General features: G+C 60.6%; 8 protein-coding genes across 8 annotated transcripts; 4 read left to right on the top strand and 4 right to left on the bottom strand.

Moving 5' to 3' along the window:
• Window positions 1-41: 41 nt before the first annotated feature.
• Window positions 42-1244, bottom strand: CMQ_4032 (RNA processing factor 1; the record flags this gene model as incomplete). The annotated part of the gene is made up of 1 exon (XM_014319970.1): window positions 42-1244. One exon carries the CDS (start codon window positions 1242-1244, stop codon window positions 42-44), a length of 1203 nt encoding a protein of 400 aa, XP_014175445.1.
• A 162-nt stretch (window positions 1245-1406) lies between these two features.
• On the bottom strand, window positions 1407-2403 carry CMQ_4176 (diphthine synthase; the record flags this gene model as incomplete). The annotated part of the gene is made up of 3 exons (XM_014320114.1): window positions 1407-2010; window positions 2075-2199; window positions 2269-2403. 3 exons carry the CDS (start codon window positions 2401-2403, stop codon window positions 1407-1409), a joined length of 864 nt encoding a protein of 287 aa, XP_014175589.1.
• Window positions 2404-2680: 277 nt separating this feature from the next.
• On the top strand, window positions 2681-3403 carry CMQ_3898 (c2h2 finger domain containing protein; the record flags this gene model as incomplete). Its single annotated transcript, XM_014319836.1, has 1 exon — window positions 2681-3403. One exon carries the CDS (start codon window positions 2681-2683, stop codon window positions 3401-3403), a length of 723 nt encoding a protein of 240 aa, XP_014175311.1.
• Window positions 3404-3943: 540 nt separating this feature from the next.
• CMQ_3984 (ubiquitin conjugating enzyme) lies at window positions 3944-4553 on the top strand (the record flags this gene model as incomplete). Its single annotated transcript, XM_014319922.1, has 2 exons — window positions 3944-4118; window positions 4189-4553. The coding sequence occupies 2 exons, from the start codon at window positions 3944-3946 to the stop codon at window positions 4551-4553; spliced, it is 540 nt and encodes a 179-aa protein (XP_014175397.1).
• A 138-nt stretch (window positions 4554-4691) lies between these two features.
• Window positions 4692-6222, bottom strand: CMQ_3378 (beta-mannosyltransferase; the record flags this gene model as incomplete). Its single annotated transcript, XM_014319316.1, has 2 exons — window positions 4692-5896; window positions 6021-6222. The coding sequence occupies 2 exons, from the start codon at window positions 6220-6222 to the stop codon at window positions 4692-4694; spliced, it is 1407 nt and encodes a 468-aa protein (XP_014174791.1).
• Window positions 6223-7477: 1255 nt separating this feature from the next.
• CMQ_4175 (cation efflux family protein) lies at window positions 7478-8815 on the top strand (the record flags this gene model as incomplete). The annotated part of the gene is made up of 3 exons (XM_014320113.1): window positions 7478-7638; window positions 7703-7921; window positions 7984-8815. 3 exons carry the CDS (start codon window positions 7478-7480, stop codon window positions 8813-8815), a joined length of 1212 nt encoding a protein of 403 aa, XP_014175588.1.
• Window positions 8816-9801: 986 nt separating this feature from the next.
• On the top strand, window positions 9802-10911 carry CMQ_3789 (carnitine acyl carrier; the record flags this gene model as incomplete). The annotated part of the gene is made up of 2 exons (XM_014319727.1): window positions 9802-10114; window positions 10244-10911. The coding sequence occupies 2 exons, from the start codon at window positions 9802-9804 to the stop codon at window positions 10909-10911; spliced, it is 981 nt and encodes a 326-aa protein (XP_014175202.1).
• A 211-nt stretch (window positions 10912-11122) lies between these two features.
• Window positions 11123-15327, bottom strand: CMQ_3408 (GPI-anchor transamidase precursor; the record flags this gene model as incomplete). The annotated part of the gene is made up of 3 exons (XM_014319346.1): window positions 11123-12105; window positions 12204-13806; window positions 14116-15327. The coding sequence occupies 3 exons, from the start codon at window positions 15325-15327 to the stop codon at window positions 11123-11125; spliced, it is 3798 nt and encodes a 1265-aa protein (XP_014174821.1).
• Between the last annotated feature and the right edge of the window lie 299 nt (window positions 15328-15626).

The raw sequence follows: 15626 nt of genomic DNA, 5'->3' as shown, positions 1-15626 counted from the left end.
GTTTCCGGGTATCTGTCCCCTGCATCTTTTTCGCCTCTCCCCTACAGCTGCCATAGCGTACGTTGCTTCTCCATGCGGCCGCGCCACTCGAAAGCTTGTCCCGACATCCGCTGCAGGCCCTTGTCCACGCGCCGTAGCTTCAGCGTCATGCGCGGACCGATTTCCTGCAGCGCCACTTTGACGTCCTCGACACCGGCCATGGTCTTGCCGTTCTTGTCGGCCACGCTGCGTTCCGTCGCCCGCTTGTCGCGCACGGCATAGCGGTGCCGCCGCACAAAGACGTAGTCGCGCTGGTTGTGCAGCGTGACCACCTGGCGGCCGACCAGGTCCGGGTTCGGCGGAAAGAGCCGCCCGAGCACGCCGCCGACGAGCTTTCCGAGCGACGTGTCAAAGTTATTCATGATCATCTCAGGCGAGTGGCCGGTCGAGCGGCCGTGGTTGGGCAGAAACTTGGCGTCGACCCAGGTCTGGATGGAAAAGTGCAGCATGGGGCCGTGGGGCAGCAGGGCGATGTCGAGACCCGAAGCCTTCTTCAAGTCCTCGTTGACGATCATCAGAGCCGTGTAGCCGCGGTTGGTGGCGTAGCCGGCGATCTCGCGGATGCTGTACTCATGGTGCACAAATCGGTGACCCGACCGCGGGATGTACGTGCTGTTGGGAAACAGGTCGACGAGCGTGTGTGCGTACTTGTGAATCGTTGCATGGCGGGACGTCGTGATCAGGATCCGTGGCTCTGCTGGCGCCGGCTCCTTCAGCAGCTCTGCATACTTTGCGGCCATGGCATCCTGGCGTGCTGCCTTTTCCTCTGCCGTCGGAGGGGCAGCCTTTTCCTTGGCCCCCTTTTTCGCAGCCGGGGTGGCTTCCTCTTCGTCGTCGTCATCGTCCCCAAGAAAACTGGCTAGGTCGTCGTCGCTGTCGACATCGCCTTCAACTTCGGCTTCTGGTTTGCTTTTCTCCTCCTCTTCCTTTTTGGCCTCGTCCTCTTCCATCTCCTCCACCTCCGTTTGCGCCTCCTCCTCTACCTTTCTCCGCTTTCTCCGCGCATAGTCATCTTCAGATGCCGGCCATATACGTTTGTCCTCAAGCGTCTTTGGCTTGTTCTGTGCAAGTCGCTCTGCTCGCAGCTGTGGGTTTTTATCTTCCTCCCTCCGGCGAGCCTTCCGCTCTTGAATGCGAGTCCGACCCTTCTCCTTCTTGGCGTTGAGCCAAGACTCCTGTCGTTGAATCTTGTTCTTGCTTCCCATTGTATGCGATAGCGGGATGAGGCCGCAAATGTGGTTATTTCGTTCAATGTGCAGCCCAGTACTCTGTAGGTTGGCGTTTTTCGACTCAACTTTTTTTTCTTATCGACTCATTGGCGATAGCGATAACACGGATAAATTATTTTGTGATGACTAATCACCATACTATTGCTTGTTCTGGTATTCCGATTCCCACAACCGCTGCCACTTCTCCTTGTCCACCGCAAAGTCGCGGACAAAATCGTTCTCCAGCTCGTGTGTCCGCCGTCCCAACAGAACCATGCTGTGTAAGGGCAACCCGAGCCTCTCGTCAGCATCGCACAGCTCCCGTAGCGTTCCTGCGACAAACACCTGGTCGCGACCGCCAACGCGAGCGGCGCCTATGGCGAGACTGTCTTCGCTATAAACGTCCTCTTTGCGCTTCTCCTCGACCTCCAACATCTGGCTGGCGCAGGTGCCAACGGTCATATAGCGAGGGGGTTCATATACGATCCGGCCGCGAGCAAGGCTCTCCAAGTTGGGCTCCTTGACCTTGATGTCCAGAAGGACGAGGGTGTGAAGGCCAATGTCGCGGTTTTCCTTTACCCGATCATAGAAGCTATCTGGGCGCCAATTGTCGGTGAAGAATACCATGGAAACCGTCTGTCCAAAGTTGTACAACTGAAGGCCACAGGCACCGATGCCGGACATGATGGAGGCATTCGGAACAGAGGAGACAGGGATGGACAGTTCGCGAGCGCGCAGGACAAGGTCGGTGTGTGTTGTAGCACTGTTGAAACGTCATAAGTCCATGACCCTCAAAGCTTTCAGACGCCTAGACACTCAATGCTTACCCAAAGGGGTCGCCTACAACGAGGAAAGCTACATCTTCGGTCTGCGCGTTGGCCAAGATGTCGTCGCTCTGGCTCTCGACCATTTCGCGGTCGGCAATGACAATTGAACGGCCATAGTATTTTTCCTGGAATTGAAGTGTCAGTATTTCCATTTATCTGTCTTCCCAGGTAGTACAAGCGGAGAGACAACTTACAAGTACTGCCTGGTCGACCAAGAGGATGCTAGTGTATGCCTCCAGGTACACCCGCGAAGCCTTCTTGACAATTTCGAGACCTTTGACCGTAATGTCTGTCTCGTCAGAGAGGCCTAGGCCAACAAGGTAAAGCATGTTCGCAGCCTGTCTATATGGTAGATGGCCTCGAGAGGAAAAATGCAGGAAGCTTTGGCATTGCCCCTCGGCTTATCGCGATTAAGAAAAACAGAAAATAGAGATTGGTTTACAAAGTAGTAAGTCGGATATAAGGGTATTCTTGTAAAGAGCAGTCGACAAGGAAACGGAGTGTGGAGTACCTAGCTCAGATTCATACACGCTTGTAACGGTCCAAAGCAGACACGCACCTCGCGGCCAACCGATCACAGCCTCGGAGCAACGCGCGCACGCCACGATGTCGAAGAACGGATCCGCGTACGGCACGGCGGCGGGCGACACGGAGTTCCGCAAGACGCGCAACCTGGACGAATATGCGGCCAAGGCGAAGGAGCGAGAGGCGAAGGAGCGGGAAGAGGCCAAGGCGCGATACGAGGCGAAGATGGCGGGCAAGCGGTACTACAAGCCGCTGGACGGCACGGAGACGCTGACGACGGCGCGGGCGGCGACGCTGGACCTGAGCGCGCAGGTGGGCAAGGTGCAGATCGTGGCGATGGGCACGGCGGGCGCGGTAGGCCGTCGAGGCCGCGGTGCCGGTTTCTACTGCGAGACGTGCGACTGGACGGTCAAGGACAACCTGCAGTGGGTCGAGCACATTAACTCGATGACGCACCTGCGAAATCTGGGCCAGACGGGCGAGGTGGCGCGCAGCACGGCCGACGAGGTGCGGGCGCGCATCGATGCCGCCTGGGCGCGCGTGGAAGCCCAGCGACAGCAGGCCACGGTGAATCTGTCGGAGCGGCTGGCGCTGCGGCAGCAGGAGGACGAGCGTGAGCGCGAGCAGCGGCGCGTAAAGCGACGCGACCTGGCCGACCGGAAGCGCGCCGTGCGCGAGGCCGAGGCTGCGGCGGCCGCGAAGCCCGACTACGGTGAGGACGTCCGGGTCGAGGGCGAGCACGACGAGGACGACATGATGGCCCTGATGGGTATCACTGGCTTCGGCTCGACCAAGAAGCGGTAGCCTGCGGGGAACAGCAGCAGCAGCAGCAGCCGCTGGACGTGATTGCCTTCAGCGGTCTCCGAGGTTCGTCATTTGTAACTAGACTTTGGCCTGTCGGACATGGCGGCGTCTGGTCATTATCATACGAAATGCCCTGCTTTGTAATGATTTGTTGTCTATGCATACATTACCTACTGACGATTTCGGTCAGTGTCCTGCCATTACGGAGCACTCGTACTCGATTATAGGCGTTAGCGGCGCTAAAGGACCCCGCGTCACCGCAACGTTGGGCGACTACTAATATTCGGTCCGCCACTCTTTTTTGCTCGGGAACAAGCTCTTTTCCGTCTCTCTGTCTGCCCTCTGCCACGACAACGACGTCTGTTGTGCCCCCACGAAGCCTGGACCGACACAGCCGATGGCCTTGTGACCACTGCGGCTCTCCGACTCCACGCCAACCCGTCCCAAGCGCACTTGACAGCCCCGACACGAGACTCGACGTTCAAGGCCGAACGAGGCTCTCGCTCTCCCCTTCTCTCTCACGACCCGTCCTGCAGGCCGATGCCGCCACCGAATGCTGCGACCTCTGGCGCCGCCGGGCTTCTGCGGCGCCAGCTCAAGCAAATGCAAATCGACAAGGACATCCCCGGCATCTCCTGTGGGCTCGTCGACGACAACAACATCTTCCAGTGGGAGGTCATGCTGATGATTAGCGACGATGTCAAGTACTATGGAGGTACGTTTCCTTTCTGCTCACCGCTTCATTCTGCTCTCCCGCTGACCAGGGCGTCCCTCGTGCTCACCAGGCGGCAACTTCCGCGCCCACCTCACATTCCCGTCCGAGTACCCGCTACTTCCCCCCAAGCTCACCTTCCAGTCACCGATACCATTCCACCCGAACGTCTACCCCAACGGTGACCTCTGCATCTCCATTCTCCACCCGCCCGAGGAGGACCGGTTCGGCTACGAGGAGGCCGGCGAGCGCTGGAGCCCCGTGCAGACACCCGAGACCATTCTGCTGAGCGTCATCAGCCTGATCGCCTGCCCCAACGACGAGAGCCCGGCCAACGTGGAGGCTGCACGGCTCTTCCGCGAAGAGGTCGCCGGGACCAGCCGCGAGTTTCGCCGTCGCGTGCGGCAGTGCGTCCGCGAGAGCCTGGGCGAGGAGTGATGGCCGGTCGCATGGAGGGAAGGGTTATTTTTCTTTGACGCATTCAATATTACGTTGTGCCTGTTTCCCGATTCGCCTTTGTTTACTCCTTTTGAAATCTTCTCCACTTGATTTGTATCCAGCCCACACACAGCCGGGCTACTTTGTCTTTTTCGGAACGTCTCCCTCTGCCGTCAGTTCCAGAACTGGCGCGACCACCCGCTCCCATTCCTCTGTCCACCGCAGCTTGCTCTCTTGCCGAGCGCCCATCCTCAGCTGTCCGAGCTCTGCTGAGCCACTACTACCATTTCTTGGGTCTAGGAGCCGTGCCAACAGGTCGGCAAGCCCGTCGGAGGTGGTGAAGCCCCGTCCGTTCTCGCCCTCGCGTACGAGCTCGCCAAAGCTCTCGTAGGCAGAGTAAGCCACGACCGGCAGGCCAGCCCCGAACATGTCGACCACCTTCATGGGCAGGTCGACGCCCGAGCTGGACATGTGTAGGCAGACGCCGAGGTCTGCGAGGGCCAGGAGGCGGGCGTAGTCGCTCATGGGCAGGAACGCCGTGCAAATGCTGATCTGGTCGGGCGGCAACTGGCCGGCGGCGACGAGCGCGGCGATCTTGCCCTGGTAAAAAGCCTTTTGGGGGCCCTTGCCGGTGATGATGGCAAGGATGGGGGAGCGAGCGTCGGTCGAGGTCGTGGACACGTAGCGGACGAGGGCATCAAGGAGCAGCTGGAAGTCTTCGTCCGGCGTCCAGGAGGTGCTGCTGACGAGGACCTTGGCGCTGTTATGGTCGACAAGGTCGTCGTCGCCGAGGATGCGGGCCAGCTCGCGGCCGCGATCGATCGGGGAAATCGGCAGCAGCGGCAGCGGCTGGAAGAGGGCGGCGGGGCGGTCGTGCAGGACGGCGATGGGCGAGGGAACGGCGTAGGGAGGCGCACGCAGCTGGGAGGCCATGGCACGGGTGACGGTGAGGTTGGCGTCGCCCAGACGGCCGCAGAGCTCTTCGTAGCGCCGGGCCAGACGCACAAACGGGTGTCGTTCGGCACTGCTGCCGCCACCGGCCCGCGAGCCAGCCAGGATAGTCCAGCCGTAGTTGTGCCAGTCAATGAGCAGACGGGTGTTGCGCAGTCGGCCGACGAGGGCGGCCACGGCCAGCGTGGGAATCGACGGCGGGTTCTGCACGACCAGCCAGCGCGCTGGCTGCGTGCTGTAGGCCAGCACGAGCAGCAGGTTGAGCACCTGCCAGACCACCTTGAGCGGACCGCCCAGCACAAAGGGCAGCTGGCGCAAGGCAGCCGGACTGGCCGTCAACGGCACGCGGGTGAGCCGGGGATGGCGGGCCAGCTCATCGACGAGGTCCGATTCTGGAACGGGTTAGTAGCTGAGGGGGGGGGGGGTGAGAAGAAACAGAAAGATCGAAAGAACCATGGTCGTGGTCCGAGATCACCTCCGAAATGACCGGCCCATGAGGACCTCTCTCCTACCTACCATAATAGCCAATCAGCTGGACTGGGGCGTGCTGGGCAATGCTCAGGGCATGATACTGCATGCGAGGACTGCGGCCGATATCGCCAAGCACGAGCACCTGTACCGATCGCTTCTCGCCCCGATACCGTCGCGGCCAGGCCAAGACCAGCACCAGCAGAACAGCCAGCAGAGCGGCGCCGGTGAGCGAGACGCCGAGAGCCATGCTAGCGATGTGGACGAGATATGTGCAGGTCCCGTTGTTCGCATCCAGCGATGCTGCAAACTGGCCGCGAACAGAACGGCTCCACAAATACTTGCGCGACGCTCTGTACAGTCATGCAGATGACGACCCCGTCCTCGCCGTTTTCGTTGGTTTCTGCCGCTAGCTCGCAGTTGTGCTGGATAGCCAGCAGATTGGCGACTCTCGAGTCGATTCGCGACGTAATGGATTTGGTCTTCTGGCCGTACAGACAACTCGTAATGGATTCGTATCGTGTGGCCATACATAGTCGCGGAAGGACCGTATTAGCTAGCTGGCTCCAGCACGGCCAATCACACCTGCTGCAGCGGCCAAGGACAACACAAAAAAGGAAAGCGTCGGGGACAGGCCTGGGCTCCACTCCTGGCAAAGGGGTTTTCGTCTTTTGTTTGTCTGTCTTCTTCCATCTTCCGTCTCTGCCATCTCGACCTCGAAAGCTGCTGTTCGCCTCTCTGCCGCCCTATCGCTCAGGCCAGGGAGCAGTCACATCACCGCCCGGGCGACTCAATTGGCAGTCCTGTCTTCCGGTTTCAGACGCCTGTCGTTCAACACCATCATCTCCGAACCGATCTTCTCAGCCACGGCAGAAGCAGATTAGAACCAGCAGAAGCACGGAAGAGGCAGCTTTGAGCCTTGTCGTCCGTCCGTCTTCTGCCCGCATTCCCCAACATTTGCCTCCTTTCTCCGGGGCTACGCTACCCCACGCGCCCTATCTCGGCTGCGGCCCCTCCCCAGGATGTCGTCCCCTTACGCCTTACCCAACCCCACCTCGTCCCGCGACCACTGGCCGAGCTATGGACAGCACTCGAGCTCTCAATCCAACGGACAGTCGCTCGCTTCTTCGCCTCATTCGCATGCACCATACATCCCTTCGCCTTTGAGTCGGAGCCCCGGCAACGGCGATGCGCGGCTATACCGGAAAAACAACGGCTCGGCCTATTCCCTGAACGCTGCAATCCAAGAGCACAGTCCCGATCACGATCATGACCATGACCATGACCATGACCACGATCACGACGACCATGACCACGACCATGGTCACGACCATAATCATGATCACGATCACGACCACGATCACGATCACAGACATGACCACAGTCATAGCCACAGTCATGGACGCGGTCACGGTCACGGTCATAGCCGCAACCACAATCACAGCCACAGCCCCGAAGTGCGGACAGAGGTGTCCTACACAGCCGCTGAAAGGCAGTTCGAGAAAATGTACTCGCCGCCGGCAACATCGACGACGATGTTTGGCCCGCCGAGTACCGGAGCCCAGTCCCCCGTAACGGGCTTCGTGCTGCAGCGTACGGTAGAGATGCCGATACTGCATGCCATCATGAAGGAGCAAGACTCTCGGAGAATATTCTACTTCATGTGGTACGTCTGGCAGCTATGTGGACTTGGATTTGTGGGTGCCACAGCCTCTGACCTGTCCCTCTAGTCTCAACTTTTCCTTTATGCTTGTCCAGGCATTCTACGGCTACGTCACCGACTCACTCGGCTTGTTGAGCGATAGTATACATATGTTCTTCGACTGCGTGGCCCTCGGGGTGGGCCTGTTTGCAGCGGTGGCCAGCAAGTGGCAGCCAAACGAACGATTCCCGTACGGGTTCGGCAAGATCGAAACGCTTAGCGGGTTTGCCAATGGCATATTTTTGATGTGAGTGCCAGAAGTGCAAGGTGTGCCTCATCATTGCGCGCAGGTGCTAACGCGCACCACAGCCTTATCAGCGTCGAGATCATGGTCGAGGCGTTTGAGCGAATCCTCGGCGGTCGGGAAACACAAAGGCTCATGGAGCTATTTATCGTCAGCACACTGGGCCTATTGGTGAATCTGGTCGGCATGTCCGCATTTGGACATCACCACCACCACGGCGAAGGCCACGAGTGTCCGTCGCACAGCCAAACGCACGACCACAATCACGATCACGATCACGATCACGACCATGGCCATGGACATGACCATGAGCACAATCATGGCCACAATCATGGCCATGATCACAGCCACGGCCACGACCACGGCAACGAGAACATGTACGGCATCTACCTCCATGTTCTTGCGGACACGCTCGGCAGCGGTGCGGTGATCGTATCGACGGCGCTGACGCACTTTTGGGGGTGGGCTGGCTGGGATCCGCTGGCATCGTTTCTCATCGCAGTGCTCATCATGGGCTCGGCAGTGCCTCTAGTCTCATCGTCGGCGCGGCGGCTGTTGCTGACAGTGCCGGCGGCGCTGGAGTACTCGCTGCAAGGGATATTGGCGGATGTGGCTGGCCTGCCAGGGGTGTCGAGCTACGCGGCGCCACGATTCTGGGTTGACGACCGAGCCGGATCGCAATCACGGCTGCTGGGCATGATGCACGTGGTGGCCAGCCGGGGCACCGACGTGAGCGATGTGCGCGATCGGGTGCGCAGCTTTTTGCTGGACAAGGGTATCGACGTGGTGCTGCAGGTCGAGCGGGAGGACGACGGAATGTGTTGGTGCACCTCTGGGCGCGCGCCGGGAGTGTCAGGGGTTCCGGGACACGGGGCCAAGCCGAGCCTCGCCTTTTGAATTGTCGGGTTTGCTTAAGAGGTTGGTGGAGTGTATTCCGGGACAATACGGTTATCGGGCAGGCGTTTGAGGGTTACTTAGGCAGGTTTCAAATCTATTGCGACGGGACATATAGGCAAAGAAATGTTCAGCTCCTGGAGCAAAGCCGAGTGCGGATGTGAAGCGAGAAGGCCGGAAAGAAGGATGGAAGAGACAGCGAGCTCTCCGGTCTGCCGAGGTTCGGAGGCTGTTCTGCGCTGAGGTCCAGGGAAAGAAAGCCCCGCAATAAAGGTTAGATGTGGGGTAAGCATTTGGGGTCCGCGAACCGGTCGTTTTTTTTTTGCTTTTTTTTTGCTTTTTTTAAAAATGGCCTTTGGAGATAGAGAGCTTCTGGGGACACCAGCCGAAAGGCCGAGGCACAAAGCACGGCGTGAGAGCTGGGCAGTGCGAGCTTGAAGAGGCAGGTAGTCGCACAGAGGGCACAGAGGATTTGCGCACTGTGCACTGTATGTAGTAGCTATACGGTGTATTGTGCGAGGATTCTTGGTCCAACTTCGTCGTGTCTGGCCATCGAGCCGTGTGAGCTGGATGCAGAACAAAAGGCGAGATTGTCTGACAGCAGCTGCGGTGCGAAGAGCCGCGCGCAAGTGGCAGGGCGGACAACCGGAGGGCGCCCGCTATAGGTGTTCTCGTTAGCCTGTTGTTTTGATACTTATGGACGGCAGTGCTCCATACCCCGGAATATAAGACAGCCCCTCTTGCACGTGAAAGTGCAGCTACAAAACAGGAAGGGCCGACGGGTGGAAAAAAAGAGCAGTCTGACAGAGGACAACGAAGGGACGAGATTTCAAGCGAGAGACGACAGCAGTGCGACTCTGAGCTTTGCGAGTACTCTTCTGCGGTCGTATCTTTGTTCTTCGCTCCTCTTGGTCCCTCTTCTTCTCTCCTCTCTCTCTCCCTCTCCCTTCCCCTTCCTCCCTCCGTCCTCTTCACTGTCCATCGACACAATGGCACAGAAACCAGACGAAGCGCCATCGGCTGCCTTTGAACCGGTGCCAGAGCCGGTGCCGGCACCGGCTCTGGCGCCGCCGTCGGCGCTCTCGGCACAGCTGCGCTCGTTAGCGGCCGGCGGCTTTGGTGGCATCTGTGCGGTGATTGTGGGCCACCCGTTCGACCTGGTCAAGGTGCGGCTGCAGACGGCCGAGAAGGGCGTGTACTCGTCGGCGGTGGACGTGGTACGCAAGAGCATCGCGCGCGACGGGTTGCGGCGAGGGCTGTATGCGGGCGTGAGCGCGCCGTTGCTGGGGGTGACGCCAATGTGTGGGTGTTTTTCTCTCTTTTCTCTTTTCTCTTTTCTCTTTTCTCTTTTCTCTTTTCTCTTTTCTCTTTTCTCTTTTCTTTTTCTTTTTGTCTTTCCGTCTTTTTGTCTCCCTTCCCTAACATCTACAGTTGCCGTCTCGTTCTGGGGCTACGACGTCGGCAAGACGCTCGTCCGGTCGATCTCGGCCGCCAACCCGGACGGCTCGCTCACGATCGGGCAGATCTCGGCGGCCGGCTTCTTCTCAGCGATCCCGATGACGGTCATCACGGCACCGTTTGAGCGCGTCAAGGTGATCCTGCAGGTGCAGGGCCAGCAGCAGCTGGCGCCGGGCGAGAAGCCCCGGTACAGCGGCTCGCTCGACGTGGTGCGCCACCTCTACCGCGACGGTGGGATTCGGTCGGTGTTCCGCGGCAGCGCAGCGACGCTCGCGCGCGATGGCCCCGGCTCGGCAGCCTACTTTGCGGCGTACGAGTACATCAAGCACGCGCTGACGCCCAAGGATCCGGCCACGGGTCAGCCGGCCAAGGACGGCAAGCTCAGCCTGACAGCCATCACAGTCGCCGGTGGCGGCGCCGGCATCGCCATGTGGATCCCTGTCTTCCCCGTCGATACGGTCAAGAGCCGGCTGCAGACCAGCACTGAGCCCGGCATCACCGTCGGCTCCGTCGTCCGCGACCTCGGTACGGCAAGGGCGGCATGCGCGCCTTTTTCCCCGGCATCGGTCCGGCACTGGCCCGTGCTGTGCCGGCCAACGCGGCCACCTTCTTGGGCGTCGAGCTGGCCCATCAAGCCATGAACAAGATGTTTGGATAGGGGCTGTGACGATGAGAGCGTGGCCTGGCCAGAGTATGGCTGGCAAAAGGGGCCACCAGACAGCAGTTTTACATGCACAGATAAGCGACTTGACAATTGTATATAAGCAGGTTAGACATAGAGGTGGTGTGGTGCCTCAAGGGCGATTCTAGACGTCCGGTCCGTGGTCCATTGGCCAGTGCTTCTCAGTCGTGTTAGTCGTGAAACTTGCCGCCACAGCGCCCACAAATGTCGCCAGCAACGGCCAATCGCAAGGCCTCGACAGCCCCAGCTGTGACGCCGAGACGGTCGACCATGTCGGCGACGGCATCGGCGCGCAGGGTGCGACAGGCACAGACGCCACAGACGCGCGAGGCGCCGGGACGCTGGATGGCAAGGCCGGTGGCGCCACAGCGATCAAAGATATGGCCGCGAGCGCAGGTAGCGACCTGGTCTGTATCGATGGCGGCGTGGCCGGAGCTGGGGACATCAGCGTCGATGGGCGCGCCGCAGATGGTGCACGTCTGCGCGAGAGCGCCGCCACCGGCGGGCAGGAGAGTATGTGGTCGCGTCCGGACAGCTGGCAAGACCGGGGGTCCGCGGCCATACATGTTGGACCACATGTGGGCTTCGGTCGAGATGGGGGGCCGGAGATAGTTGGTCACGTGATCGGCCAGTTCACCCGGAGCCGAGTCAGCGGCTGCATCCTCGGGCCAGCCAAACAGCACGCGGCTGCGATCGCGATACCAACCGCCACGGTCGACTTGCTGGGCGGCATGGTCGGTGACCAGTACGGCCGTGACGCCACGAGCGCGTGCAGCCGCGCCGGCGACACCACCAGGAGCCAGGGCCAGGCCCCAGAGACGAGCGCGATGTAGATACAGCTCGGGGCCGCTGGCAGGAGCCAGCCGGAGAGGATGGAGGGAGGGGTCGAGCATGCTGTGGTCGAGGCTGTCGCTGGCTAGCTCGTCGTCATCGTCGTCACCGCCGTCGTCACCGACACCGGGCGTGGCGCTCACTTTGATCTTGCGGGCGACGTCGAGCGTCCACTGGGGCCAAGCGGCAGGCGGATCGGAGGGGACAGAAGGTGGACCACCACCGGTCTCGTACCAGTCGTCGTTGGTGGCCGTGGCCGACAGGCGGACGAGCGTGTAGGCGGGCGGGCCGACATGAGCAGCAGGGGGGTGGATAATGAGATCTGGGGTGAACAAAGAAAGAATGAACAGATTAGAAAGAAAGAAAGATAAAAAATAAACAAAAAAAAAAAGAAAAGAAAAAGAAAAGAAAGACACTCACCTTGGATTGGATTCGTCCGGGCCTCGTCCTCCGACGGATAGGCCGTGCCACAGGCCAGCAGATCGTGTGCAGGCGGAGGTCCGCGAGCCGCCGCAGCCGAGGCGGCCAGCAAGACGACCTCAAAGGGCCGAGCGACGAGCGGCGTGGCCACGACGCCACGACAGACCCGGCTGCCACCGCTGCTGTCGTCGACCGTCCAGATGCCGTCCTCCCACTCGAGAAAGGCGTCGGTGCCGAGGAAGAGGCAGAGCCCGTCGACGTCGTCGGCATCGATCCGGACGATCACTGCGTCTGCTGCATTGCTCGTCGTCGTCGTCGTCGTCGTCGTCGTCGTCGTCGTGACGGTCAGCCGACGAAAGCCGACATAATTGCAAGCCAGATAGCCGACCAGACAGACCTGTGTTGTCGTCGTGGCATCGCCATCCCGCCACGCCTCAGCTACGACCAGCCAAGGACTGCATCGCAGCCCAAAGGCCGTGCCGCCCGGCACAAAGTGCGCGTCCAGCGGCGTCGTCTCACGCATGCCGGCATGCGGTCCTGCCGCCACAAACCGGGCTTCTTCTGCGACCTGCCAAGGCGTCGGGCCTGCCACTCGACCAACCCGCAGCACCACCACCTCGTCCTGGTCTGTCCGGTACAGCAGCAGGGCTCCTCCGCCGACCAGCGCGCCGCTCCATGCGACCGACACCACACACTCGCCCATCTCTGTCTGTGGCGGCACCACCAGCCGCTCGCCCACGGCCCAGAGCACCTCCCAGTGCGATGTGTCGTAGTGTCGCGTCGGCCGTCGGCTGCCTTTCTCGTCGTCATCGCCCGCACCCTCGCCCTCGCCGTATACCGCCACCACGCCGGCCGACGTCAGCACCGCCAGCACCGCCCGCCGGTTGCGCCCAACACCGGCTGGCGACCAGGCCAACGCCACCACCGAGTTCATCGTCCCGGCTACAGCCGTCAACGGACCGGCTCCGGCACCGCCTGGCCGGCGGTAGTGGCTGCTGCTGCTCTTCCGCATCGACCGTGCGCTCGTCGTCGTCGTCGTCGCCTTTCCTCGCGTCTTGGTCCGCTCTGCTTCTTGCTCTTCCCGCTCTCCTGGCTCTCCCGTCTCGACTGTCTCATCGTCGCCTCCCTCGTCGTCCCTCCCAAACGGAAACGGCAGGCCGGCTGCCGCGTACAGTCGCTGGTTCACGCGCACGTCCAGCGGCGGATGCGATACCGGAATGTGCAGACTGCCGGCCGCAAACTGGCTGCGTGTCTCCGTCTCGGTCGAGATCAGTGCATCGTATCCGTTACCACCTTCGCCCATGGCCGTATCGCCGTCCGCCTTCCTGTCCTCGTCCCCGTCGTTCACCACGCCCTCCTCCTCCTCCTCCTCTTCTCCCTCCACGCTCTCTTCGTCCTCATCCCCAAATTGCGGCACAAACACGTACACCGAGTCGTCGGCAGCCACGGCCAACTCGGCGTCAGGTGACCAGGCCAGCGCCCGTTTCGCAAACGGTGCCGATCGAAGCGTCAGCGGCCGCAGTGGCGTCGCCTTGTGCCGCTTCTGTCGCGCATCAGCAACCGCGCCTCCGCTCTTCTTCTGTTCTGTTCTCTTCTGCTCTTCCTCTTACCCTTGTTTTTCTCGGTCCAGTCATTGCATCCGTCATGATGTCAAACGCTCCTTACGAATAGCGCGACGCGTGCTTGCCTAAATTGAACAAATCCAATTCCATGGTGGGGTCCATAACTCGAAGCTCAGCTCGGCTCGGCTCAGCTCAGCTCAGCTCTCTGCCCTCTGCTCGGTCACTAATACGTTTAAAAGGCAGATCAATTCCAGATCATATCGGCTTACTTTACCAAACCAACGCCAGGCCGTCATTAATGATACAAGATATACACATCCGAAGCCTCACGCCTCCAGGTACGAGCTGACACCCCAAAGCAACGCGCATCCAGCCAGCGTCGTCGCCCCCAGCACCTTTTTTGACCACCAGTGCTCGTCGGTGAGCGGCTTGGCCAACTGCACTGCCGACGGCGTCTTGCCCGTGCCTGTCGGCCGCGATGCGTTTCCTGCTGCCCGGGCATCTGCATCTGCACCTGCACTGCTGGCCTCGGCCTCGGCTGCCCGCTTCTGCAGCGCTGCGATCGTCCGGCTGATCGCCAGCAGATCCTCCTCGAGCGTGCTGTTTGTGGTCCCAGCAGCAGCAGCAGCAGCAGCATCCTCCCCGTCCACCTCGACGTTCTGCACGTTGCCGAAAAAGTCCGTCACCAGACGGCTGCGGGCCGCCTCGGCGCCGCCGTGGAAGAGGTCGTAGCGCACGCCGGCATGTGAGTGGATCTTCTCGTAGTCGTACGAGTCGAACAGGTCGCCGACCGTTTTCTTGCTGCCGAGATCGGCCACCTGCGTCTCGAGAAACTCGAGGTTGTAGTACGTGTACCGGTCAATCACTGCCACGCCCACGTCGCTGTCGGCGTGGTGTGAGTACGACGACTGGTCCAGCTCCGACGATCCGGTCGCGATGATGTTGGGCGAGTATAGCCGGCTGTACATCGTGTTGGCCTGGCACGTGTCGATCATGAAGAGGATCTCGTGGTACCGCCGCTTCTCCCACATCTGCTCAAACGCGTCCGCCAGGTCGATCGCCCCGATCTCCTCCGCGTCTTGGAACTTGAGAAACTCGTTGCCGCCGTGACCCGTCATGTACACCAGGATGTTGCTGCCGTCGTCCGTGAGCAGCCGTTTGCTGCGCGGCATCTCCTCCCCCACCCGGTCCGTCAGCAGCCGGATAAAGTTCTGCACCGTCACCTCGTACCCCCGGTAGTCCACCTCGATGTTGTCGCCGTACAGGTCCACTGCCCGGTCCGCATTCGAGTACACCGTCCCGGGAAACGCGTTGCGCGGATTGCACGCCATGTCGTCCGGCAGCATCAGGATGATCTGCGAGTCCGGGATGCCAAGCCGCTTCACCGTCCGGTAGATCGACAGCACATTGGCCAGGTGCCGGTAGTTAAACCAGAACCGCGACGTGCACACCAGCACTGCCCAGTTGCTCGTGTGCTCGCCCGCCACCGGACTCGCCAGCAGAGCCACCACCACCACCGCCGAGAGCAAAGCCGGGACCACCGTCGTCCACCGTGTCCTCATTGCGTCGTCGTCTTGGCTTGTTTGTGTCTTTTCTCTTGTGTTGTGCGGTGACGTCCTTTCCCTTCTTGGATTTATCAGCAAAGCGACAAAACAACAAATAGCTCCGTACGCAATACATACGGACTACGGACACGGATCTCCTTACTCCTAAGCGCATACTGTTTAACTGCATGACCGCCTCTCGCAATGTCCGCCCGCATGCAACACAGATCCGCCCCGCTAGCAAGCTTTGCATTAGTCGCACGCCCTCCCCCCACACCAGCACCTCTCAGCATCGGAACACCGATGCCCGAGTGCAG

This window comes from Grosmannia clavigera, assembly GCF_000143105.1.
Source record: "Grosmannia clavigera kw1407 unplaced genomic scaffold GCSC_113, whole genome shotgun sequence".
Lineage (NCBI taxonomy): Eukaryota > Fungi > Ascomycota > Sordariomycetes > Ophiostomatales > Ophiostomataceae > Leptographium > Leptographium clavigerum.
The sequence above is the reverse complement of the archived record's forward strand: the minus strand, read 5'-3'. Positions and strand labels throughout refer to the sequence as shown.